This window comes from Lupinus angustifolius, chromosome LG09 (genome assembly GCF_001865875.1).
Source record: "Lupinus angustifolius cultivar Tanjil chromosome LG09, LupAngTanjil_v1.0, whole genome shotgun sequence".
NCBI classification, from domain to species: domain Eukaryota; kingdom Viridiplantae; phylum Streptophyta; class Magnoliopsida; order Fabales; family Fabaceae; genus Lupinus; species Lupinus angustifolius.
In genome coordinates this window covers 5,237,651-5,264,098 of record NC_032017.1, presented here as the reverse complement: position 1 = coordinate 5,264,098, position 26,448 = coordinate 5,237,651, and the positions used below count along the sequence as shown (strand labels likewise).

General features: G+C 32.9%; 4 protein-coding genes across 7 annotated transcripts; 1 reads left to right on the top strand and 3 right to left on the bottom strand.

Moving 5' to 3' along the window:
- On the bottom strand, positions 763-3,506 carry LOC109356554 (MATH domain and coiled-coil domain-containing protein At3g58270-like). 2 transcript variants are annotated; one of them, XM_019599932.1, is made up of 4 exons: positions 3,294-3,506; positions 2,888-3,031; positions 2,488-2,642; positions 763-1,702 (listed from the first exon to the last, which is right to left on the bottom strand). In XM_019599932.1, the coding sequence occupies exons 2-4, from the start codon at positions 3,007-3,009 to the stop codon at positions 822-824; spliced, it is 1,158 nt and encodes a 385-aa protein (XP_019455477.1). In that variant the 5' UTR covers positions 3,010-3,031; positions 3,294-3,506; the 3' UTR covers positions 763-821. The 2 variants fall into 2 exon arrangements, with proteins under 2 accessions (XP_019455477.1, XP_019455476.1); XM_019599931.1 differs by having other exon boundaries at positions 2,888-3,042; positions 3,294-3,504.
- On the bottom strand, positions 2,428-25,898 carry LOC109356553 (lipid phosphate phosphatase delta-like). 2 transcript variants are annotated; one of them, XM_019599930.1, is made up of 9 exons: positions 25,538-25,708; positions 25,125-25,220; positions 24,716-24,790; positions 24,476-24,606; positions 23,725-23,828; positions 23,508-23,636; positions 23,125-23,240; positions 20,911-21,298; positions 2,428-2,446 (listed from the first exon to the last, which is right to left on the bottom strand). In XM_019599930.1, exons 1-8 carry the CDS (start codon positions 25,706-25,708, stop codon positions 20,924-20,926), a joined length of 1,197 nt encoding a protein of 398 aa, XP_019455475.1. In that variant the 3' UTR covers positions 2,428-2,446; positions 20,911-20,923. The 2 variants fall into 2 exon arrangements, with proteins under 2 accessions (XP_019455475.1, XP_019455474.1); XM_019599929.1 differs by lacking the exon at positions 2,428-2,446 and having other exon boundaries at positions 20,766-21,298; positions 25,538-25,898.
- LOC109356552 (TNF receptor-associated factor family protein DDB_G0290965) lies at positions 7,238-11,520 on the bottom strand. 2 transcript variants are annotated; one of them, XM_019599926.1, is made up of 3 exons: positions 11,392-11,520; positions 9,779-10,717; positions 7,238-8,389 (listed from the first exon to the last, which is right to left on the bottom strand). In XM_019599926.1, exons 1-3 carry the CDS (start codon positions 11,395-11,397, stop codon positions 7,592-7,594), a joined length of 1,743 nt encoding a protein of 580 aa, XP_019455471.1. In that variant the 5' UTR covers positions 11,398-11,520; the 3' UTR covers positions 7,238-7,591. The 2 variants fall into 2 exon arrangements, with proteins under 2 accessions (XP_019455471.1, XP_019455472.1); XM_019599927.1 differs by having other exon boundaries at positions 11,396-11,520.
- Positions 14,877-20,527, top strand: LOC109356555 (serine/threonine-protein phosphatase PP2A catalytic subunit). Its single transcript, XM_019599933.1, has 11 exons — positions 14,877-15,113; positions 16,220-16,276; positions 16,664-16,747; positions 17,240-17,311; positions 18,160-18,231; positions 18,484-18,524; positions 19,025-19,091; positions 19,377-19,568; positions 19,687-19,776; positions 19,863-19,970; positions 20,069-20,527. Exons 1-11 carry the CDS (start codon positions 15,021-15,023, stop codon positions 20,132-20,134), a joined length of 942 nt encoding a protein of 313 aa, XP_019455478.1. The 5' UTR covers positions 14,877-15,020; the 3' UTR covers positions 20,135-20,527.

Below are 26,448 nucleotides of genomic sequence, written 5' to 3'. Positions count from 1 at the left end.
GGTGAAGTACCCAAAACTGAGAGCTTGAAATACTACGAGTCATACTGAAAGATGAAAGGATTTTTTCGGTACTATTAAAGGTATTTTCTCACTTTATAGGTAAAGGAATTAATCACTTTCGGAGTGTGTGACTATCCCTCCTAATAAATATCATTCTCACGAATCAATCACCGAACTTTTTTGTTGGTACTTTACTAAATCAATGTCTTTGATGACATTGATTTTAAACATCATATGCAAGAAGGATGGATAACCTCATTGCACAAACTCCCATCACCCACCTAGTGAAGTCTTACAAAAATAGATATATGGAGCCTCACTATGTTTATCTTAATATTATTCTCTCAATTGTTAGTTTCAATATGGCATCAGAAGGTCTTAGTATCTAGCTCCACTATATGAAAATATCTGAGATGTTAAAGACAAATGAAACATCTGAATCGAACACAAGCTATTAGAAATGACAAAATAGATAGGATTTTTATTTTCAAATCCCTGCATACATTCATACTAACAACAATGACATAAAACATTATTGTTTATATTTAGTCAATAATACACAAAAATACCTATGGCATCAATAATCACTTTAATTGAATCAACCTTTCTTCTTGATTCTAAAGGAAAATCTAGCCATACTAGTATATACCATTAGAACATATGCACATGTATCAAGACAGAAACATGCACCTAATGAACATATAGCACAATTAGTAGCACTCACATTTATAAGTATATTTTTATTTTTTCTATTTTTGCTTCAATATCATTCATTCGGGACATTATTCATAAGTGTCGTGCAACATGTGCAAGTAGCATTTTTATATGTCATAACCAAGTTTTGCATCAATGTTCCTCTCTTCCAAACCCATTTCTACTTCTTCCAAATCTTTCCTTGCTATATCAACATCTACTTCTGCAATAGCTAGTTTTGTTCTTAGCTTCCTCACTTCAGTCTCCAAATAAACCACAATATCTTTTAGATTCTTCACTTTCTCAGCTTTTTCCAAGTATGCTTTAACATCCAATGCAGATTGAATATATGGTTCTAGCCATGTCAAGTCAAATCCAAACAACTGAACTTCTTCCCATAGACATTCGAGGTTTTCCCGCGCTTTCTCGTCCATGTTCTTCATCTTCGTAGTCTTAAGGAAATGTAGGACTTGACCCAAAGTTATGAATGCCCATAGAATGTACTTAGGACTTTTTTTCATCTGGCTTTCTATCAATGAAGGATGACATAAACAAACCTCTTCTAAAAGTGGAAAAAATGTTGCTTCTTCTGGTCCTAAACTATTGATATCTAGGATTTCACTAAGATGTATTACGGGAACTTCCTTAGGTCCATCATCATATATAGAAGGGTAAAAAGAGGGTTTGTTTATGTGTCCATGGTTAGGACTATGTGTCCTTTCTGAGGGTGGAATCACAATTCCGAAATCTTCCTGAGATCGAAATTCTGATTTTGTTTGTATTGTGGAATTCCTTGTCTCTTCAGAATATTCTATTAGTCTAGCTACAGAGATGCTATTGGTTAGAGATGGAGTAGTAATTTGAAATGCATGATCTGAAACAGCAACTTGGGCTGCAATGATGCAATGGCCGTTTATGAGATATCCTTGTTTCGGATTATAAAAGTCGCTTAGATGCATGAATGATGAGCCCCAAATTCGATATCTTGAATCAAACTTCTGTTGAGTTTCTGGAAATTACAAACATCGAGAATCAATCACTGAATTGTGTTACATTTGCTACAGTCATTTACAACCAAATTCTAATCAATTGTTGCAATGAATTAAACAGAACCTAATCCAAATAGTATTATCTTACATCAACTTTTTGTATCACTACTAGTATATTATATATGAATCTGGAGCAAGAGAACTATTCACGTCAGAACAATGCGTTATTGTCAGAAATGAACGGTTAAAATTAAAAAAATACATGCACATAACTATCATGTGACCAATAACTAACTTTTAATCCTAATCAATTAGTTGTGTGAAAGTTGTAATTTGCCATGGTGAAAGGATGAAGAAATGAGCAATGCATGATGATGAACCTTGAGTTTAGGAGCTTAAATCTTAAGCTTGAAGCAAGATATGAAAGATAGGAAGATGAACAAGAAAGAGATGAAAGAATGCTTCTAGGTTTTATTGAAAGAATGAATTGAAAACTTGAAATTGTGAATTAAACTAAGAAAGGTATTTAAACTACTAAAAATAGTAAACCAGAAAAACAGAAAAAACTAACTGAAAGTAACAGCTTTCTATAAATGGAAACTTTAACTAGTTTGTGAATTATTGGATTCAGTTTGATTGGGCTTTGTTGAAGAGTGATTGGGCTGCAATTTATCTTTTGTTGACAGGTTGTAAGACTCAAATTTATCGTTCTCACCGTTTTTATATATATCAGTTTTCCTATATATATATATATATATATATATGAATGTTCAAATAACAAGATTGTTAATTATGTAACAGATACCTTTTACAATTGATTTCTCATTATCCATTTGGTTGATTAGAGATAATTTGAAATAAGCAAATTTGCTCCATCCATATGCTGGTAAAGGACCCGAAATCTTCAAACACAGTGATAAATGGTCCACACCTTTCTCTATTGGTTGCACAACTATCCTCCTGAGATTAAATGAATATTAAACTTAGATATTAATATACTTGTCAGTTGAGTCACATATGCTGAGAATGTATGAATTTTATATATTATCACTGTGTTATCCATTATTCATATTTTGTCATTATTGACTCTTCAAAAAAGTAATACAAATAAATTGTGGATGATGTATCAACTGTGTATAATTCTTTACACAAACAATGGATAAATATTACGTTAAAAAAGTTTCAAGTTTTTGCTATTGACTTACCATCTACAACCCCCAATAACAAAAGACTTGGACCGTAGTTTCTTGGTGTTCTTCTTTGAGAAACTTTCAATTATCCAAGTGAATTTCTCAAGATTAATCTTTGTTCCATGTTGATTCTCCATTACAATAGCTTACAAGCTACACCTTCTATGTCACTATAAAATAAAACAAACAAAGCTTGAGATTGCATATATAAAAACTTCATATTTATAGTAAATATGTGTATATACACAAGGTGAGTAATCTATAGCTGTATAATTCTAATATAAATTCAAGGTACTTAGAAACTGAAACATGAAACTCAGTGAAAGTCCTAGATGATTGATGTCAAATAAGAGACTTAAGGATAAGATAGAAAGAAGAAATATTAGTACATATTTACTTTGGAGATTCAATAGTCACATACCAAGCCTATGGTGACAAAAATTGAAGGAGAAATGGAAGCAAGAGCAAGAGAGATCAATATGGTTTTGTAGAGATAAAAGTCAAGTCAACTATGTCTCACTTATTAAGAAAATTGATTATATCATTATCAGAAGTTGTAAAGCATAAGTCATAGACTAATGAAATTTTGCAGAAAAAACATGCTTTAATATTGAATTTATTCTAATTTTTGTGGTCAATTAATCCTTTTAAAAAACACATAACCAACTTGAATTTCTTGTTTTTTTTATTTAAATACATTAAGGTAAGGTTGTTGCTTAATAACCAAGAAATCATGGGTTGAAATCAATTTTGGACTTTATAGGAGATATATTTCAGTATAGTTGGGAATCCATATATAAATTAAAAAGTACAGCAAGTCCAAAAAGGTGATTTCCTCCACATAATTACCACTGTATGTATATTTGTTTGTTCTATGTTGAATTTTTCCATCAAATGAATAGATGATAAGAGAATACTTCTGCCTCAGTTAGAACCTTAGGTTCTGGGTTGTAGATGATTGGATACAAATGATACAAGTAACACCAAGCCAAGATTAAATATATTGAATTTTTTGTAATAAGAAAACTTAAAAATAGTATATTTGACTTTGTTTTTCTTGCTTAATTAAAGGATTCTGAACATAACCAGGAGAATAAGGGTATCACAAATAATTAAAACTGGTTGTATAGCTAATACTAATTACTTCATATTTCATAGCAAGAGATGTATGATATCTGTAAATCTAGATACCCTTATGAAAGGGTGAACTAATTTTGACATTACTGCAATTTGTGATGATCCTTGTTCATCGTCCACTTAAACTTCAGAGAATCGTAATTGAAAATTAGGTGGAAGTTGAAGAGAGGACAATAGAAAGAACAAAACAACTACAGAAGCAAAACCATAATAAATTAATCAAAACTCATTTCAATCTTGATGCTTAAACCAGAAACATCAACACTCAAGTCAAGTCATTATACGAAAAGAAATAAGATCCATGACAACAATATCAGATGCTATATAACCTTCAGCATCCACTAGTTACCACAAAATTCAAGACATAATATCGTTTTGACTAAATTTGAAGACAAACAAATAAAACCATCTAGCGCAATCTTCTTGCCTCCCTTTCAGACTCAAGAAGGGTAAGAGTGTCTCCTTCTCTCACTGGTCCTTTCACGTTCCTCATAATTAGACGGTTCTGATCGTCTAGAAACCTCACCCTGACCTGAGTCACCTGCCCTCTGGATCCAGTACGACCGATGACCTTGACAACAATGGCATGCTTAACTGCAGACTCCATCCTGTTCAAAAAAACAGACAATATTTAGTGGATGAAATTGATATAAGTATAGGGACGACAGATTGGTGTTAAGTTGAAAATAAGGCAACAACATAAGTGTCATTACAACAAACACACCGACTAGCATTGTATGTCGTCAACTTCAAATTTCAGTAGAATTTCTAACAGGTGTAGTACGAAAGGCCAGGACAAACAGAATATAAAAATAAAAAACAATTAACACAAAACATACATCAAGTTTCCTATGATTAGGCCAAAAATTATTACACATATCAGTTCAACACAACCACAATCGTGCGCTAAAATTAGCCTTTAAGTTATCATCAATTTCACATACACAAAGAAAACCAAAACTTAGTCAGACATAATATCAATATATACCAATGTTTATAACATAAAAAATAATTCTTCGAATGTTACAACCAACTGATTTGTTAACAAAACTCTGAAGTTAAACCAATTTAGATGTAAGAAATTAATAATACCAACAACAAAATTAGAACAGACTTTAAGTTATTTTGTTGGAATTAGACAAGTAAATGACCAAATCAATACATGGTCACCACATAGCCAGCGCTGAATAGTATACATGACCCCAGAAAATCAAAATTCCATATGAAGATTTTATAATAAACACATTATAATATGATAACCAAACTAAATGTCCAAAGATGTAATATACATCAAGCTTCACTGGATAAGATTAAAAGGATCAACAAAAAATAAATCCAAATTCAACTAAAGCTACAGGATCCAAATCGGGAACAAATCTCTACAGGTTCAACAGAACAACGTTAAAGTTTCATTAAAAAAACAATTTTTTACTATAAAAAAACCCCAAAGCAGATTTCTTTTAAAAAAACAATCTTTTTGGGACAAATTAGAACCAAGTTGTACAACATCGACGAATAATCATGTATTTTATAAAAAGGATAACACTATGAACGATTAGAATCAAACACAATAAAATCTCAATAACAATTTAATGAAAAACAATGAATCGGAGAAAAAGGATATGTGATGAATTTGAAATGAATAAAAGAAGAAGGTTTGATTCAAACCTGAGATGATGAAAGAAGAGCGAGGAAGAGGGAATTAGGTTTGAGACGGCTTCGCCTTTTTTCGCAAATGAACGAGAGAACCAAAACCCTAATTTTCAACGATTTTATAGTAAATCAAGTATCCACGAAATTACTATTCTACCCATACTTTTTTGTACTCTACTGTATTTTGCAATCCCTGGTTGAGATTATTTCCAAAATTAGATTACTTATTTCTTATATATATTTTTAAATAAATCTTAAAAGATAATGAAATATGTTTGGGGGAATATCTTTTAATAATATCAAAATAATCCAATTTCTGATTATAATTGATAGCTACTGTCTTGACTAACTTTTTATTAGCTTAAATAAATTTTTGGTTATTAGATTATATAGAATGTTAGGGGAAATCGAACTCAAACCATTTCAAGTTTACACCATTTTCATAAAAATAAAATCACTTTTTAGTTTAACTAACTAATAAGGAATTAGTTAATTGGTAAAATGTTTTATTGAATCCTATTAAAACATCAAAGATTTTGACTTTGGGATAACTTTTGTTAAGAGGGACAACCACATGTTCCAAAATTGATTAGTTCATTGTCATTGGATAAAACTAAATGGAAATTAATTTTTTGGCTCCTATAATTTATTTTATTTTTATTAGGAAAAATCTATTTAAATTTTATGTTTTTTGCAAGTAGCTATTGTGAACAAATTTTTCTTCATAATTACCCATTAAATTTTATAGGTTGGTATAAATCTATTGTTAAATCACTCCAATTATTCAGAGAAAACCGTTATTAAAATATAAAATTAATTGATAAGAATCTTAAAAGTGGTTTAATATTGATATAAATAATAATGATCTACATTCGATGTTAAAACAAAATGTTAGAGTTAGAATTTTTCGTGCTATTAGTTTGAAATTATCAAAATAACTCAATGTGAGATGCATAAAGTCTTTACCATTTAAAGGTTTTCAGTGAAATTCTTATGGTTTAAAAAAATCTTAATTTCAAATGATTGTTTCAAGTTAAAACCCATCTATTTATAAGACATTTAAAATCAAGTCCTTGAAACATTTTCCTTAGCAAGGGCTTTTGATATTATTGGGTCTCTTGAACAATGAAAATTTGTGAGAGAAATGGAGACATTTCATTGTGCTCCAAATGCTGAAGGACAAAATCAAGAAGAGACATTGAGTTTACTTAAGTTGACTTGAGTTATCAACAAGATGTTGGTCTAATGATGTAAGACCCTAGTAAATTCTCAAATAGAGGTTGAGAGTTTAAATCCAGAAATGACACTTATTAAAGGGACAGGTTGATAGCCACTCATCCCAAAATGATTAGTTTTTTATACCAAAAAAAACCCTACTTGAGTTTCCAATAAAGTTTGGAGCTTTGAATTGCTTCCTGTTTTTTAAAATAGTCTGAGATGATTTTGGAGAACAACAGAAGATAAAGTGCACAGTGTTGTAGTTTTAGGACAAATGATGAATGCAAAATCAATTGACAAAGTCCTTAAATTGTGAAAGTGGTTATGATAAAGGATTTTAAAAGGGTTACTCATGTTAAAAAGTAACATTATTGCTTCAACCAAAATAACATTCCAAAGGAATAGGAAAAGTTGTAATGCTGCAATGAAAAATAGCTCAAAGATGAAAATAACCAGTGTCACACAAGTTTATAACTCCAAGAACAAGAAGGGTAAGCAACCATAAAAAATCAATGAATGGTATTAGAGCTTAACCAAAAAGAAAAATCGAAATTTGTCCCCGGGTTCATGCAGAACTGGACCTACTCTGCATGTAAAGATTGCAGGAGAGCATTATTGAATTCTGAATTCAGTCTTCAGTTTTATCTGATGAATCAGGTTGAAAGTATATCCGCCTGTTCCGCGGCATTATTCTCTGCGGCATATCCTTTATCATGCAGCTAAATCCGATACATTTTTCACTTTCGAAGTTTGTATGCTCTCTTTTAAGTTATCATCTTCAATATCTTTGTTCTTAACATTACTCTTGACCGTGCCCTTAGTATCCACTTCCGAATTCTGAATGTCGTTTTCCTTATCATCAAAGTTGATATTTTCAGTGCTATTCTCTGCATTGCCCGCATTTGTGGCACTGATTTCTCCTTTATCTGCTACTTTTTCCAAATTTATCTGGTTGCTCTCATTGTTGCCCTTAAGTAATTCACTACCCGTGGCGTCTTGGTTCTCCTTGTGAATCTGTGTGCCATCATCGATTGCAACACTAATTTCAGCTTTATCAGATAAAGTAATCGTATTTGAAGTCTGTGTCCTCTCTTCACTGTTCTTGTTCTCAAGGTGACTGTGGTCACTATCATCACTCTTGGCGGTATCCTCATCTTTATCGGATAAATTTACCATAGTTCGTCTCCTCTCTTCACTGCCATTGTTTTCAATGTGACTATGTTCGCTATCCTCGGTCTTGGCAGCATTCTCTGCACTACTTATATTCACACTGTCACCCTTGTCAGCTTTATCTGGTGAACTTACCATATCCGAAGCCTGTGTGTTCTGCTCACTGCCCTTCGTATCGGTGTCAGCAACTTCCACATTAGCATTCTTGGTAATAGTCTCTGAGCTATTTTTTTCCACAGCCCTCACCTTAATAGGCCCTAACTTAGCTTCAATACCCTTGACAATGATGCTTAAAGATCTCACATCCCGTGCCTGAGCTAACCGGCCGCTTGATTCAGCCTATCACAATAAACAAAGAGTTTTGAACATTGATTATAACAAGGAAATTGAGTATCGCTTCCCAAATAATACGGCATAATAAATGGTAACTAATGACCGAAGTTTCATGTCTCCAATGGATTATCTAAAGCAACAAATTAAGCTTATCAACTCTATGGGAAAAAAACTGAGCATGTTCAGTGCACTTGAGGTGAATTGATGGGGATAAGGGGATCCCTTCGTAGAAGGTGGCAACTTAATCCCTCTCAACCCATGCTCTTTCATGTGTTACCTTTTTTGTGCAGGTATAGTTTACATATTACCCAAAAAAAACTATCGGGTAAAACCAAATTTATGCCGTCAAAACATTGATCGAGATTATATCCAAAAAACTGCAGAGGAAGCCAAAAGAGATACACATGCTTAATTTTGTTTATTATGGGAGAGGCTTAATATCTACAAACTCAATTATCAAATAACCTTTCTGTGTTTTATACCTTCTGGAGGACGAATGTGATTGTGGCAGTGAATGGATTTAAATCTTTTCTTGAACGGTTTAATACAAAATCATGTGTTAGAATTAACTTAAGGTAATACTTGAAATATATCAGCTCATGCCCTTTTCAATCCGTATCCGGATTAAGGATTTTCACATGCTATAAACGACAAGATTTTAAACACATGAATTCATTGTCCAACACATCACCAAGTCAAATTATTAAAATTAACACAACCTTGTTGACATCGGTAACAACTTGTAGTATGGGCGTGATCAAGAGGTAATGCAAAAACCTTTTGCTTAATTTGAAAGAGATAATGCAAAAAGATGGATGCACAAATGCTATTGTAACTTGTAAATAACAATTAATGTAGAAATTATAGAAGTGTTATTTGTCAAATACAATCTTCTAACATTAACGAGCCATTGCCATTAGCCAATTTGGCTACGGAAAAAACAACAGCCGAAGATAAAATGTTTAGCCAGTATTTCAACTATAGGCATGTTTAATAGTGTAAGGTCTCAGCATCGAAACTTTTTTAATGGTGTTTGTGAATAATCGACCAAAAGGAACGCAAGTGGAAAAAAAAGGAAGGAGTGACACAATTTCAATAACGACTCCAACCTTCAATCACGGAATTTATTTATCAAAATGACGATGGTTTCCTTCCATATACTCTCATTCATATATTTAAGTGACAAAACTTCCCTATCGTATCTACCCTCAATAACTACAATGAATTGTTTTTCAGATGTCAAGAAACCCATCTCTAATGTTTTTCAAACAGAGTTCTGTGTTTACCATTTCAAATACATAATAAAAAGCAAGTACTGAATTTCAGTGCCGAAAGTCTTAGGCTTTTAACTATATAAGAAACACTCATGTCTTTATTCATTAGATATAGACTGACCTGTAGAATTTCCTCCACTCGTCGTTGAAGATCTTCCCCATTTGCTTGCTTGTGCGTGCCTTTAAGCAAGTGAAACAAGTGAGAATGAACATCATCTGAACAATGTTTACCGATCATACATTGCACAATAGCAGAACGACAACCGACTGCGAAAAAAGGACAGTTTATGAGCTTCATGGGACAAACAGTTATACAATGCCTGTCCATGTCACGTCTCATAATGCTATCTGGACACCTCTGTTCGCACAGAATTATCTTGAAAGGACAAGTTGAATCATGCTCCTTCAAATGACCTGCACAAAATCTGGCATTGCATCCCTCGTTTTCGCAAAATATGGATCTAAAGTTGCAGCTGTCAACATGATTGGAAAGCTCTTCGGGAGAATTAAACTTCATGCCACAGTGATATTTGTTCTCAAAGTCAACATTCTTAAGGAAAGTTTCTGCAATTGTTTCTCTTCTATCTAGAGTCCAAAAACCATTAATTTCCATCTCTTGAACGAAATCCTCTATATTGTCTTCCCTCTTTTCACTTAACAGCCATCCCGAAACACGGGTAAAGAAATTCCTCTTTAAACTCACAAAGTCATCAACCATATTAGAAATGATATCGAAAGGATGATCTGATACTTCACCATCCAGATCGCCTTCCAATATAACAGACTCGGCAACAAACGATTCACTTCTCTGGGTAACATAATCTATCATTTCCTTCCTCAATTCATCGACCACTGAACCAGGCGTCCTGAAGAGATCACCTGATGTGTTGTCAACACAAGCCGAAGCAAGTCCGGGAAGGAACATCTGAGCCAACTTGTGAATCACTTCTGTATCACAAAGATCACAATGGAACAATTGACCTCCCTCTTTCACCTCTTCAATCTTCTCGGGCCCGCCGAGGTCCACGTCAATTGTGGGCGGATCCATGCTTGATAATATCTAAGCAAAATTTATTTTTTCAGGATAACATAAAATAAAATTCATAATAACTCAATCTTTGATACCATCAAAATCATTTTCACATTTCTTTAGATTAAATTCATTGTTTCATTATATCATGATCAGATTTAAATTGCGGAATCATACTATTCGTGAGAGCAATTATAGTGTGACTTCGAATCACAATGATGCGGCTGCATCGGGCTACAAGGCAACCGCATCGGGTCATATCAAATTCAAAAATATTTTTTTAATCACAAAATAATTCACACCGCAATGGGCGCAATCCGCATTGCAACGGCAGCAATGACCCCGATCACGACTACAACCGCAATTTAAAACACGGATCATGATCATCCAGTGAAATATTTATATATCTCCTATAAGGAAATAAAAAAAATCAGCATCTAATCTAATGCACAATGAAAAGATATTGCAGATATCATGATCATCAATTGTGAAACCAAAATTCAAAAATGAAATTACATTAATTGGTACCTAAAACAGCATATTTCAGCAACCAACAAATTTTCAAAATCTGGATTCTCTCACTGCAAATCTAATTATCTATGATCACATTCAACTTTTTCATATAAAATGGGTATCCTTAAAATTTTCAATATCTTATAGATTATCATGTAAACAGAAAAGGATGAAGAAAAAATGAAACTTACCGACATGGGTATTGGAGATGAAAAAAATTAGGTTCTAAAGGATCATTGGTTAGAAGAAAAAATTTGGGATTCAGAATTTTGAAGAAAGTTTCGGTTTTTTCGGGAGAGAAGTGGAGTGGCAGAAACACCATTTTTTTATATATCTATTCTTTTCACCATAGAATATTAGCACTGCTTTTAATATTTAATTAACATTGATATGAAAATATAAATAAAGTTTAATATCTATGTAAAGTTTTTTTTCAAGATTAATACCTTATTTATTAGTATATTATTATATTCCTTTTATTTAATAGTTAATAAAATGGTGAAAGATATATATTCAAATTGTAAAAACTGATATATTTTCTGTTGTATAAAGGAAGCGATCGTTATATATCATTGATTGCAACTATTAATATAATATTAGAGAATATGGATGATAACGGGCAGAATGGATATGGATAGTGTTTTTTCGTACTCCTATATGCACCATTTGTGTGTGCTCACACGAGTAGTGTGTATTCGATGGTACCAAATAGGTTTTTACGTTTAAATATATTTATATATTTTTTAATAATAAATATATATATATAAAATAATTATTATATGAATAATAAATTTTATATACATGTTAAATTTAGCATTATAGTTCAATTATTCATAAGCTATTTTGATGGTATTCGTTGCGAGTGTTTTAGCGAGTATTTAAGATGAGAATTTTTGTCATCTCTATTAAAGAACGATGATTACAAACTCTAACACAATTATGAGCTCAAATATTCATAGGATATTTCTATTTGGTGTGATGTAACAACAGATTTGATTCTAATATATATCATCTTGTTCGTTTCAATATTATGCAATAAAAGACCGGAAAAAACATATTTCAAGAATAAACTTGCACTTTCAGGAGCACAAATAGTGGAACCAAAAACAAATTTCCTTTCATATTATAAGCCAAGATTATCACAATATGCATTGAGACAAAGAACATGTTTGTTGATGCAAGTATGACAAACACTATGATATATTGTTCCCATTAGATACCTGACAATCCATTTGAGAGCTTTACATTGCTATTCTAGAATCAGTAATTGACAAACAATACTCACATCATATGAAAGTTCATGGGTAATAGTAGTAATTCTATGGAAATTATGGGTACGTTTCTCAATGAATGAGATATTGGATTAGTTCACACAAATTAAAGATTGTTACAACATTTGAAATATATTATCGTAAGAAATCACACAATGTGTAGTATTTGAATGGGGAGAAATCAATATTATATATTATATTCAAGTTTATTATTATATTTTCTACTAATAAGAAACATTCATGGGTATATTACACTTTCTTATTTTTTAATGATATATTAATACTTGTTCAACTCTCCGGAGAATGTGTACATGATTGATACAAGCTTTTTAACAAAATGTTAGAAACAATTATTACTATTAAGTAATGTTCACTTCTATTGCACCATCAATTCCTATTATGGAGAAGTGGTAGAATCTTATTGGCCACATATTAAGAAAAGTAAGTCAAGTGAAATATAGCTCAATAGTCAAAAGATGTATATTTAAAGAGCTTTATAAGGAAATGACATATTTTATGAGAGCACGAAATATTATTTAATGCATCAAATTGAATTGGAGCCCAGCCCACCAGGAAATTTGTTATATACTTTATATTTAGGTTGGAGTGTCCAAAATACTTGATGGCCACATGTTGACCCAATATTTTGAGAGAACAAATATCTAGAAATAAATGGTTTTATCTTCTTCAAAGCCACGAGACAATGTATATTCCATCTCACTGTTAAGATTTGTAAACATTGGACCACCCATAAGATCTCGACCCATTAGTGGACAACTAAGATTTGGTTCATGTGACTGTCTATTAATGACTGAACTAGATATGGGAAAGGGTGATAGTGACAAAACATGACTGAAGTCAGCATCATCCAAGCCGCAGAACCCTGCTACAAGATTGAGCATGTCGTGTGAATGACACGAAACCCTTCTAGGCTGCCACAAGATTGAACATGCCGTTTGAACATTATGGGCTACTATCTATCAATTTGTCATGTGGCAGGAGTAGGTCTAGTATGTGGCTACGATAGTCTGAACAAAACAAGGTAACCCAACATGGGTAAAGCATTATGATGATGAAGTACAAACACAATAGAGTCGCTCAATACGATTAAAGCAACCTCACTAGTTTAGGCAACGATACAACAGAGCTGCTAGTCATGATTAAAACATCCACCTTGGAGCATACCTCACTTACAAAGAAGATCACTTACACTCTGGTGCTTTGTGTCTATCTTCTTTCTACATATATTTAATTATAGTGACTTGAACATCATAGTTCCTTTTTAGATGCCACTCAAGGCAGTCTAAGGTTAGCTCTTGTTCTGATACAACATGAAGATATAAAGTTACATGAAGACCTTATATTAAAGGAAAGAAAACTATAACAACTAATCAACTAAAAAATAAATGAGTCTAAACTAATTACTAGTATGAGTTTAAACTAATTACTAGCCTGAATTTAAACTAATTACTAGTATGAGTTTAAATTAATTACTAATACAATATTAATCCAAAATATATTTCAATAAATAATCCACAACGTTGTGTGAAAAGACAATCTTAAACTCTTAATTTATTTCTCCTAAGAATTTAAAAAAAAATGATGGGATAATTGTTACTTTTAATTATTTAGACAATATTTTTTTATAGTCTCTCCTCTACTTTTTCATGAGCAATAATATAAGAAATAAAGAATGAAGTGTGTAGATAAATTAAAAGAATTCATCTTTGGAAAAAATAAAATAAAAATACTGAAAAAATGAAATGCATAAATAAAATAATGAGTCTATGGGGATATATTGCTCTACTAAAATGATTTTGAATGTAATATGGGAAAATAAAATCTATCTATTTAAAAACAAATAATTATCCAACATAGATTGAAAAGTAGTAATATTCATAATTTAATAATGTGTAGATCCAATTAAAAATGAATAATTTGTGCACAATTTTACACCCTCTTAACTTCCCAAAATATACATCACATCTATCAATTCACATACAAAAATTCAAATTCAAAATAAACAAAGTATTTAATATATATAGATTAACTATGTAAGTGTTACGCTGTCGGTAAATTTCTATCATTAATATGTTAACTACTGTTCATTTTCAAACAAAAATATTACAAATCAATAGTAGATAATGTATTGACAATATAAACAACTTTACATTATCAGTATATAAATTTTAAACTCATAAATAAATTAGTTTCCAAATAATAAACTAATAATATAAATAAATGAAGAGATAGGTATTCACTTAGTTGTTAAAAATATATTTCATATCTTATCCATCAATTTTATAGGAATGAAATGATTCACATGATAGATCTAAAAAGTTAGATTTTTGTAAAATTGATGATTAAAATGTTATTAGTATTTTGAGTAGCGTGCAAATCAACTGCTCCCTATAACAAAACCATTTCGGTTGTAACTTCACGCGCCCGCTCCATTTTCGTTCCTCTTTCTCTTCTCCACCATTCTCCGATCTCACTCACCGGAGAAAATCTTCCAAACCTAACTCCGATTCAGAACGGAATCGATCACCATGAGCGCCAATTCGTTACCGTCGGATTCTTCTCACGATCTTGACGAACAGATCTCGCAGCTCATGCAGTGCAAACCACTCTCCGAGCAACAGGTTCAGTTCGATTCCCTTCATTCTTTACGATCTGGTTTGTTTCCGAAGAAACGTGTTGTTTATTTACGGAATTAACCTTGATTTGTGTAGTGATTTGATTTTGGTGAGAGTATGAGTGGAAAAGTATGTGAAACTATGGTTGATTTCACGAAATGGAGATAGAGATGGATGAATTGTTTTCTTGGAAATTTTATGTGACGCAAATAGGAAGAGATATATAATATTTTATGTGGAATTTGCATTGTGAATCTTGAGTGAAGACTATTTGAAACTACGGTTGATTTCACAAAATAGAGATAAAGATGCGAAGTTTTTTTTTATTTACATGCCCTGATATGAAGCAAATAGGGAGAGATAAAGTAATATTTGTTTGCCAAAAACGAGTTTTTAGCGGTAAATTTTGCTTCATGAACTGTGGTATTTGGTGTGTTATCAGTGGCTTAATTTGGAAAAGATTGTTTCTAGATCTTGCTAATTTGGAGTTTTGATATCTAAAAATACGGATTTTCTGTCCTTGACTCTGGGAATAGGAATTTCCATGAACTGTTGGTAGTGCCCTCGGATATTTGGGGAGATGAAGTAATTCCTTGAATGCAGTAACATGTTAATCTACAAAACGTCTAGTTGGCATCTTTGTGGAGCAGGTATATAAGCTTTCTTTAGGACTTGTAAGTAGAAGCATAAAATTGGTTGCAGTTGACGATTGATCAGTTTAACAGGAAGTGGTACTTAATACATTGTGTGGGTGCTATACTGCTATCTTAGTGTATCATATAGTTTGTTACTTTTATAGCTACAATGTTGCTTCATTTAATTTTCCTTGCAAAAGATCTTATCTCACCAAGTTCTTTTACGTAAAAATTACTGAGATGGGAAAAGTGTCTGGATTTCATTGCTATCCCGAGTGATGTATCTTAGAAAAGGTTTTTCTCTTTGCTATTTATTCACCTCAGAAATATCGTTTTATATTGATTGTCTGTGTTCTTTGTTTTAAGCAGTCGTGTCCTCTTCTGACGAGCTATCTGAAATGTCATCTATTCCTTTTGGTATTACTATGTTTGAGGAAAATAAATATAAAAATGGTCTTGTTTTTCCCCTGCCTGTAGGTTAAAGTTTTATGTGAGAAGGCTAAGGAGATTTTAACGGATGAGAGTAATGTCCAGGTGCAACCCTTTCATCCCATCTTTTTAGCTCATGCTTTATTGTGTAATTATGCCTTTTTACATTTCTGAAGAAATTTATCTCATTTGCATCACTAATGTTTGATCAGCTGCTTGCTTTGCATGAAAAGTAATGCTCTGTTAGTTCAGAAATGAGTTGATGTTTAAATTTTGCAGTTTTGTTTTATTTTCCTCTTATTTGGTTTTGGTGCCTATTTTTCTGGAAGGAGGATATAATTCTTTCAATCTTTCTTTCCTTAAATGCTTACTTTGCTTGTGCTATGTATTTTGCCAATGCTAATATCACGCCAGTATTTCAGAGCAACTTTTAATTGTTAGTTTTACTTAGAGAGGGAAAGCATTAATTTTTGTCTCTCTCCTGAACCACAGCCTGTGAAAAGCCCTGTGACAATTTGTGGTGATATTCATGGGCAGTTTCATGATCTTGCTGAACTGTTTCGAATTGGAGGAAAGGTATCATTTCTGACTATGACTTTCTTTTTGTATTCATCTCTTCTATTTTAACCGGGGGATTTCTTAACTAACCAATCGAGACCTAAAAAGGGTGGCCCAATACAGGAGGCTCCCACCTTGTAGGGTTTGGGGAGGGTAAATGTACGCACCTTATCCTTGCAAGCATAGAGGTTGTTTCTAGGATTTGAACACATGACCTCCAGGTCATATTATCACATAGCAAACAATCTTACCATTTTGACGAGGCTTACCCTCTTAACTAACTAATTGAGACCTGTCAAAGAAAAAGCTTTTAAGGATTGAAGTGCATATGAGGAATTGTGGAATAAAATGTAAACTGAAGGAATTACTAACTACCCTCATGTTATGTTAGAAGAACCTTAACATTTTAATTTTGCAGAATGAGTTTTTGTGATTATAATTTTTTATTTCTGAATAATATTTTTGCTAATTATTTAGATATGAGATCTAAATATACCTGTTTGTTTGCAGTGTCCAGACACTAACTACTTGTTTATGGGTGATTATGTGGACCGGGGTTATTATTCAGTTGAGACTGTGACAGTAAGTACAACCAATATAAATATTTGCCTTTTCTTCTATTTTCACTTTTTAATAGTTATTTTTTATACTCGTTCTTTTTCTCCACTCTACGTGTGGAGTGCATTTTATGATATTCGTGATTAGGGACTAGAGTAACAAAGATCAGATGAAAAATTGTTCTCAAGAAGTTCAGTGAAGCTTGGAATGAGCTGTGAGCTTCATATGACTTGTCCTTTGCTATTATGAAGAAAATAGAAAATAGAACAATCCCCAAGTAGCAGATAGCTGCTTTCAAATTTATAGGGGCAAGCACATATAAAAAAAGTGTGTAGTATTAGAATGTGTAGCATTGTGAAAGGTTTTTCAATGTTTCAATATTTAAAAGGCTATCAGTGATGAAAGGTGGATTTCATGTTCATATAGAAGTTTGTATCATCTAACAACCATGTTTACTCAATATGTTTGTCAGCGTCATCTTTTTAAGTTGTGGCATTGTCATGGTTCTAGGCAAGTCATATCATATTCTGATGAAATCCCAAACCTGCCATTATATATTCTCGTTGTATCTTCGAGAGCTATTTCTGTATTGGCCATTTAGTTAGAGATCCTTGAGGGTTGAGACATGGGCGTACTATATTTCAGTCATGGTTATACTACAATCTAAATTCCTTTCCTGTAATTATAAAGATTCATGCTAATCTAGAGGGTTTAATAGTTTTTCTAGATATTGTGCAGTTGTTTTATGCTTCTCTTATATTCTTGTGGTGCCTTTTGAGCTGTGATTTAGAGTGATGTTGAAGTTAATGGATATTTGTTCTTTTGTTAATATTTTTGTTTCTTAATTTTCACTTAATTCACATTCTTTGCAGCTCCTTGTGGCACTGAAAGTGCGGTATCCTCAGCGAATTACTATTCTGAGAGGAAACCATGAAAGCCGTCAGGTATCCATTCTCTATTCTTTCATTCAAAATTATAAATTACTTATGTTTTCTGAGGCCTTTTATGGCATTTATTTCTGAACTTACATCGTAAATGTTATTCCTGATTCCTGAATGGCACAAAAATTAACCAGTCTTGGAGGCTTTTTAATTGTATAACAAATTGTTATTGGTAAATCTTTTTTGGCTTTGTTTTATAGACTTTAATTGGAGTATATTATTATTATTTGTTGACATAATTTTTCTTATATGCAGATTACCCAAGTATATGGATTTTATGATGAATGCCTAAGAAAGTGAGTTTTCAGAACCTTCATTTAAAAGGTCCCATGGGACATAACAGGAGATGCTTCTCTTTATACAAAGATTTGCATGCATATAATGTTGTAGTTGTTTCAGTTGGATTTTTTGTAAGGTATTAAGTAATTTGATAATGTTATGATGTGGGTTACATCCACTGGTCTGTTATATTTGTATTTGAGTACATATTGCTTATGCTGATGAAGAGATTAATATTTATATTTGAGATGAGTGTGGACTTTGAAGGTGACATGCGTAAGTGTATATGAATTGTAGATTTGTTTTATAAACAAGTCTATAGATGTGCTGATGTGGCTGGATTGATATCACACATAATTGGATCTAGATTCGATGCAGCTTGGCTTCTGGGGGATCTAACCCTTTGCCAGGCTCAATTTTGATCTTAGCTTATTGGTTTGGTTTCTTGAACTTAAATAATCTAATTTCTTGTTTCTCTTTTCATTTTCATGTTCTTTTTTCTCTGTTTTCTTTTCAGGTATGGTAGTGCTAATGTTTGGAAGATCTTTACAGACCTTTTTGATTTTTTTCCATTGACTGCATTGGTTAGTACAGTTGTAATTATAAACTAGTCTATATTTCTGTGTTTTTTTTGAAGTTTTTAAAGTGCGATAATGAACTAAGATATAAAGTGGTTAGTTTTAAGAATCACATGTAGTTTGCTTAAGCATAGAACTGAATCAAATGATAATATTATATTTACATATATGAACTTCACATATCTGCCATTGAAAGGTCTTTGTACTGAACTTTCAGGAGATGTAATTTAGTCAAGTTTTCGTTACATGGTTTTGAGCATTCAGCCTCTAATTTAATATAGTCTTTTCCAGGTTGAATCAGAAATATTCTGTTTGCACGGTGGACTGTCCCCTTCAATTGAGACCCTTGATAACATAAGGAACTTTGATCGTGTTCAAGAGGTTCCTCATGAAGGGCCCATGTGTGATCTGTTGTGGTCTGACCCAGATGACAGATGTGGCTGGGGTATCTCTCCTCGTGGTGCTGGATACACTTTTGGCCAGGTAACCAGAACTTCAATTTCTAAACTCTAGGTTGTTCAGATGTTATTTTTTAAGCATTAGTATATTACTTATTGTCTTTCTTTTTTTATTATTTTAATGCTAATTATCATTCTTTCAGGATATATCTGAACAATTCAATCACACAAACAGCCTTAAGTTGATTGCTAGAGCTCATCAGCTGGTTATGGATGGATTTAACTGGGCTCATGTATTTTCCTTCACATCAAGTCGTTCATTTGCTTGCTTTAGAATATTGGGATACAGTTTTAACTCTGCATTATTTTGTTGAAACAGGAACAAAAGGTGGTTACCATTTTTAGTGCGCCTAACTATTGTTACCGATGTGGGAACATGGCTTCAATCTTGGAAGTTGACGATTGCAAGAACCACACATTTATCCAGGTATCTTTCGCCAACATTTAGCATAGCTCTTCTTCTAGGCAATATATTTGTTAAACTTCAGTCTTATTATCCCTTCGAATTTAAAATGTTTCTTACAGTTTGATCCTGCTCCAAGGAGAGGAGAACCCGATGTCACGCGTAGAACCCCTGATTACTTCCTCTAAATGTAGCTACTGAATGTGTACTGGTATCATTGTTACTTCTACTTTCTCCACTAATTTCAGGTAGTTGTGGGTATCCATCCACATCGGTAATTGCTGTACGCATTTAAATCCATGTCCTATGTTTTTATGGTTGTCCAAAGATTGCTTTGATGTATAATATAGGGCAGGTAACATTCCACTGATCTGCCATTCTCAAGAACTTGCTGGACACCCTTCTGGAGAAGTAGTCAAGATTAATGACTGTTAACAGAATATGTACTATTCCAGCAAAATGTGGCTATTTTTTTGTTTTTGTTTCCCCTGTATTTGTTCAGGCTTTAGAAGCTATGACCTGACCTATGTTCTATCATTTGCAGTAAAAAAAAAGCATGGTAATAGTGCTTTACTTGCTTATCTTGTTGAATCCCATGCTTTTCACTAACATCTATCATTGTGGTATTATTCGATCCATGTAGCCGACTCTATTCAGTGAGATAAAAACTTACAATTTTATTTAGGTATTAGAGGATTGTGGCATCGTTCGATCAAGGTAGCTAGCTGACTTTACCTAAGGAGATAAAAACTTAATAGTTGATGACTTTTTTCAAGCATGTTTATTTATATCATCATTATCATTAGATGGTAAGCACAATTGATTATAAACCTTGAATTTTTAGAGGATTGAGGATACTGTTTACAATGGAATGAGTTGAGATAATCCTACAACAAAGAAAATAATTTTGATTGACCAAAAGGTTATGATCACTTGCTATACAAAACTGGAACACTAAGCACCCATATATCTCAACCTCACAAGTTGGTATATGTAAAAAGAGATGGCACAAGGTCCACCACAGACCAAGCAAGACCTGCATACTGAACAAATCTAATTCCAGTATCAACATCGAATACTTCATGCTTTGGAAGCAGCTTTTGCAAGCAACCTCCTTGTTTAATCTTTTCTGATTTTATGTAGCTGCTTGATTTTATCGGTATGCCCAATGTGTTGGCTACCACTGGAATAATCCATTTTGCAAGAGCTTTGCTGCAGAATTTTACTAGCAAAATTGTAGGTATTCCCAATATCATTCTTCCCATGAATACAGGTATTGTCAAGTCATGAGAGAACAATCGAGGAACTGCGTCGTGGTGGAATTGATGGTATGTTTGCTGTACCCCGGCCACCTAAACAACATGAGCATTTAAAATCAAACCATCTTCCAACTAATATCATCTAAAAGAAGCTTAGAGTGTAAAGTGAGCAACCACTGATAGTTGGGCAGCCCCTGTGAATTTGTACCCACTCTTGATTTACTTTCAGGCTATAGAGATCTCAACCACTTCAGCTATTCAAGGGTGAATGTATCCTTACTTGCACACATTACTCTCAAAGTCACTTTAGATAAGGCTTTACCAGGCTAATTTAACTCTAAATCCATTTCACTAATTTATTTGGCAATGGCACCATTTTCTATTTTATCAACTCATATAGCTGAGGCTTTTATTACAACTTAGCCGCGATTTTACCATATTTTCTGTCATAGAACATGGTATAATAAAGGGCAACCTGGTGCTATAGAGTTTCCTCTATGCAAAGGATCCAGGGAAGGGTCATAATGGGTCTAAGTAAAATACATGGTACAAAACAACACTAAAATTTAATGGTTTGCATAAGAAACCCGTAATAGTCAGAATACAAGTAATAGAAGTAAGACTAAACAAGAGAAAGCTCTTTTAAAAAGGCTTTAGACACTGGAATGACTCAATGATTTATTGCTATATAACAACAAAAACCTGATACTGACAAATATAGAATAATAAGCAGGATAGGAAGGACATAGCAATCTAGCTCCGCACCATGCTGATCACAACAATTCAAGGGGGAAGTGATTAAACAAAATACACGCTAAATATACGGGTAACCGCAATCAATTACCAATTGTAACTTTAAAGGTTGAAGCAGTTGATCACACACTATACTTCAAGAACGGCGATGTCAACTCTTACAAATGTGTGTCCGGGCCTTGGTAAACAGTTTGAAGGGCTTCATACTGAGTATTGACATCGGCCCTCAAAATTCACCGGAGTTTATAATTCTTCACAAGGGGTTGATAATCTAATGGTTTATTCATCTACTAATACGTTGTACTTAGCATTCTACAAAAAGAAATAAGTTCATAAAAATGTACTTAGCATTCTACTATCGACCATTATTCTTCAAACATGGTTCTTAATGCTTCCACTATCAGAAACTTAAGTGTTCCAAATGCATTGCAGATGCTATATGAAAGAATACTAGAAAAACGACTAAGTCAGTAGCATACTCCTCACCTCCAATTACAGCGAGCAGCGATGTTCAATTCCAAATTTCCAAAACTAAGGGGTCTAATTCAAGAACGGCTCGTACTCTAACATTCTTCACTGCAGTTCTCCCTAAGCTAAAAACTCCTAACGGGATAAAATAAACAAATATTGTTGTATTCCAAACTTGCAGTGATGTGAATTGCATTGCAGTAACATTTGAAACTTAGCTTGATGTTTATCCGTGAGCATATCAAACTGTACTTAACATGTTCCCGTATAATATGGATCACTTTTATAGCGGATGTTAGACATTTGATATGTGTATGCTACAGTTGCACTAGATAAATTTGTATTCAGCATATTCATCTGTAACATTAGCACTCCATGCAATATGTGCAATAGTAAGACTGTACCATTCAAGACTACTCAGATTAGCCCAGTAATGTTCGGAATATAAATTCTAATATGGAGCCCCCAATGTTGAAAGGTGTTTAGAGCTAATAAATTGCAATTACTTAAAGTGCCTCGAGCCAAGACCGGTTGTTTTGGTCTATGACTCTATGTAAGTGTTATAATCCTAAATTCCGTTCTCACTCATTATGTCTAAAATTATATCAAGAAGAAATTATGTAATCTTGCGTATATTCATTCATAATATGACAGACGAAACAAGTTTAGATGATGTTAAAGGATGTGAATCTGCTTACAATTCCCAATGCAACACCGTTGAAAGCAGTGTGATACTCAAAGCTTGGAGTGGGAAGCTCGGGAGTTGGGTAAGCAAAAAGCAAGAGGAAGCTCAGGGCAGCCCAAAAAGACGTAACTGCGGCAAAAGTAGATTAAGATGAGATAGAATACATAAAACAATTACTCAAATAAATAAATAAATAACGTGTACACGAAGAGTTAAGCAGTTTTGAACATTTCATGAACAAAAGATACTTATGAAATAAGAAATACATCCGGAAAACCTTGAGAATATCAATATAAATCCAATCTTTTCGATGTCAACGTCAGCAAGTGCTGCAGTTAGTATAACGGATAAAGCTATACATACTCTGCTGTATTTATTAATTAGACATAAGAGTACCATTTAGTCCTGAGATCACGAAACTGTCTATTTGCTTATCAACTGCAAGCCAAAATGCAAGGATCCCGAGTCCGAAAACAAGGCCAGCAAGAATATCAATCAAACTGTGCATGCCAAGATAAATTCTTCCTGCAAAAAAACCACATGTTTTTTTCTTGCTTTTCTGTATAATTCGGCAACAATAAGAAGTTGCTAATAACGTAAATAGAAGACCTACCTAAGCCAATAAGGGCCACGAACAAGCAAGCAAGTGAAACTCCAAGATAACTAACATAGGGACCTTGAATTTGAGTATGAGTCAGCACATAGTGCAAAAGGTAGCTGATAAACATCAATTACAAGGAGAAAGATCCATCAACGACAATACCAAATAATTGAAAGCAAATGTTTTATCTTTCACAACGGATACAATCTGACTTCGAAAAACTATCTTCTTCTAATCAAGTTAAAGCGATGACAAAAGTTAGATAAAGTTTATCCTTTTACTTGCATTACCAAGTTTTTACTTTTTACCCATTTAGTTATTATTTTCTCCTAAGTTGGTCCAAAACATAGATGGAGAAATGGTAAAGGTAAGTGTAACCGTATGACTTGACTTTTAAGACATGCCGCCTACTCAATTCTATAGTCAGAGACAGGACAAAGATCGTCTATCCCTAATAGTGTCTTATTCCTTGTCTCATATGAATCAGAATGTTACTTTTTTGTTACCTTTTGTTTTTAAAAAAATTATTTTATCCATGTGCCAATATGTGATTGGTCCGGGACAGGGAACGGGACACCGTTTGGGACAGGTGATCTCTATCTGCCAGGGACACATTTCTAACAATCTCTATAACACTACACAAAACTTTCTCACCCTAAAGACATGCCTAGAATCCCTTTCTGCTATTGCACCAGCTAAATTAGCCCCACGCCGACTAGGATATGATTTAGGAATAAAAGTAAATAAACAGAATAATAAATACCCAGATAAGCAAACTGTGTTAAGAGTGTGAGAAGAAGGCAGTCCATATTCTAAGGCATTATCTTCTTCGTCTTTTGTAGCAGTTACTCTCCTAACCGGTGGAGAGGGAGGTCTTGGAGCTGAAAGCACATCCTATTGAGTGACGCAAACACAAGCAGTTAACACTTTAACGGGTAAAAAACGAAGCGCGATGGGAGATAATTGAAAGACTTGAATCTACGTTTTAAAAGCAAATACATACCTTTACACAGTTCCCAATATAATCGCAAAACGCCATCAGCAATGTCATCTGCCTCGCCAACTCGCCATGACCACTCTACATAGACACCAAAAGACATTAAATTTGGAATTCTCGAAACAAGAACATCAAAATAAAAACAAAAATGTGTAAACCTCGATTCAGTCCTGTAAAGTCTAAAGATTATGGTGTCGCCGAATAGGTCATTGGAAGTATTGTCACCAATTAAGTCCTTGAAATGTGAAAATCATCATAAAATAAAAAATTCTGTCACGAATTAAGTCCTTAGAAAGATCAATGTTGTGACGGTTCAAATATTTCAAGGACTTATCAGGCAACAACACAATCATTTAAAGACTGAAATGAGGGTTTACTTCAATTCTTCAAACGCAAAAGTCTCAAATTTACACACCCAGAATAGAAGAGGGAGGAAAGCAGTGTAAAAGGGAACAGAAACAACACATGACAACCCAGAGAAAAAAACATCCAGAAATCCATGCTGGTAACTCTGCATCAACCCAAAAAGAAGAAAAAAAGGGGAAAATCAGCATTTTTAGCTAAAACATTGAAAATACTAGAACTTTGGAATAATATAAATCTATGTGTTTGTTATTTTTCATTGAAACCCAATTATATATGAACCAAAAAGGAAAGTAAGTAACATATTTATTTACTTTCTCTGCATCAACCCAACAAACAAAAAATAATAACAATTCAGCATTTAGAGCTAAAACATTGAAAAGCTTAGAACTTTAGGAGAATTAAAACATGGGTCATAGTTAATTTTCATTAAGACACAAAAATTCACCTGAAATTGTTACTTACCTGGATCTGAAGAACAAAATCGGTTCCAATTTCAACATGATGATTGACCCAAGGTTGAAGAAAAATTCTTAGCTTTTGAGTGAAATTAAGGTATGAGGAACATAAAATCCAGAAAACTATTGCTCCCAAAATAACACCTTGAAACATTACACCTGCATTTTCAACCTCCATTTTGTCTTCTCTCTCTTTGGGAGAGAGAGAAATATAGACAGAGAGAGAAAAATGGAGAGTTCGCAGGAACAGAAATAGTAAAACTAAAAACCTTAGATGAATCAAACTTAGATCATGAAATTTGAAAGCAAATGAGATTTTGCATATACCATATATTGAATCAACTACGTTTCTAGTTTTCTTCTTCTTATAAAACATGTACTTTTTAAAATTGTGAAAGGTCCATTATTGTAAGAGGAAAAAGGATAATGCACCATAACAAGATTCAATTTTTTCTTATAATATCAATTTCATTTTTATTTTAATCTCACGTATTATTTTATAATTTATTATATATTTTTATAAATTAAAAAAATAGATTTTTTCAACGATAATAAATATTATTCTTGTTCATGTGAAATGAGTATTATTACGAAATAAGAATTACATACTAGCAAATGAAAATTATAGAGTGGTACATATTTGATCCATTTAAGTAAAGTCTAGAGTTCGAGTCTTGTATATGAAAAAAAACTCACTGAGAGAGTTAATCTCACATATCTATAGATATTCTCGGCTCGAACATGATTGTCTCCAATGCAATAATACATGTGGAGAAAAAATATGAATGAGGAATATATAATGGATATATAAAGATGTTCTACAAATTTTATGAACTCCATAATGGATATATTTAATTATAATTATTTTTCAAAAAGAGAGTAACATAAATAAATGATATTATATCTGTATATGAATAT

Excerpts from the sequence above, each read along its gene's own strand:
- LOC109356555 (XM_019599933.1), top strand. The coding sequence starts at position 15,021 with ATGAGCGCCAATTCGTTACCGTCGGATTCTTCTCACGATCTTGACGAA. Across the intron at positions 16,277-16,663 it reads CGGATGAGAGTAATGTCCAG|CCTGTGAAAAGCCCTGTGAC; the intron begins GTGCAACCCTTT and ends CCTGAACCACAG. Across the intron at positions 19,569-19,686 it reads CTGGATACACTTTTGGCCAG|GATATATCTGAACAATTCAA; the intron begins GTAACCAGAACT and ends TCATTCTTTCAG.
- LOC109356553 (XM_019599929.1), bottom strand. The coding sequence starts at position 25,708 with ATGGAGGTTGAAAATGCAGGTGTAATGTTTCAAGGTGTTATTTTGGGA. Across the intron at positions 23,829-24,475 it reads AACACAGTTTGCTTATCTGG|CTACCTTTTGCACTATGTGC; the intron begins GTATTTATTATT and ends GATGTTTATCAG. Across the intron at positions 23,241-23,507 it reads CGTGATCTCAGGACTAAATG|TTACGTCTTTTTGGGCTGCC; the intron begins GTACTCTTATGT and ends CTTTTGCCGCAG.
- LOC109356552 (XM_019599926.1), bottom strand. Across the intron at positions 8,390-9,778 it reads GAGTGGAGGAAATTCTACAG|GCTGAATCAAGCGGCCGGTT; the intron begins GTCAGTCTATAT and ends TTATTGTGATAG.
- LOC109356554 (XM_019599932.1), bottom strand. The coding sequence starts at position 3,009 with ATGGAGAATCAACATGGAACAAAGATTAATCTTGAGAAATTCACTTGG. Across the intron at positions 2,643-2,887 it reads GTTATTGGGGGTTGTAGATG|GAGGATAGTTGTGCAACCAA; the intron begins GTAAGTCAATAG and ends ATTTAATCTCAG. Across the intron at positions 1,703-2,487 it reads TGAGAAATCAATTGTAAAAG|AAACTCAACAGAAGTTTGAT; the intron begins GTATCTGTTACA and ends TGTAATTTCCAG.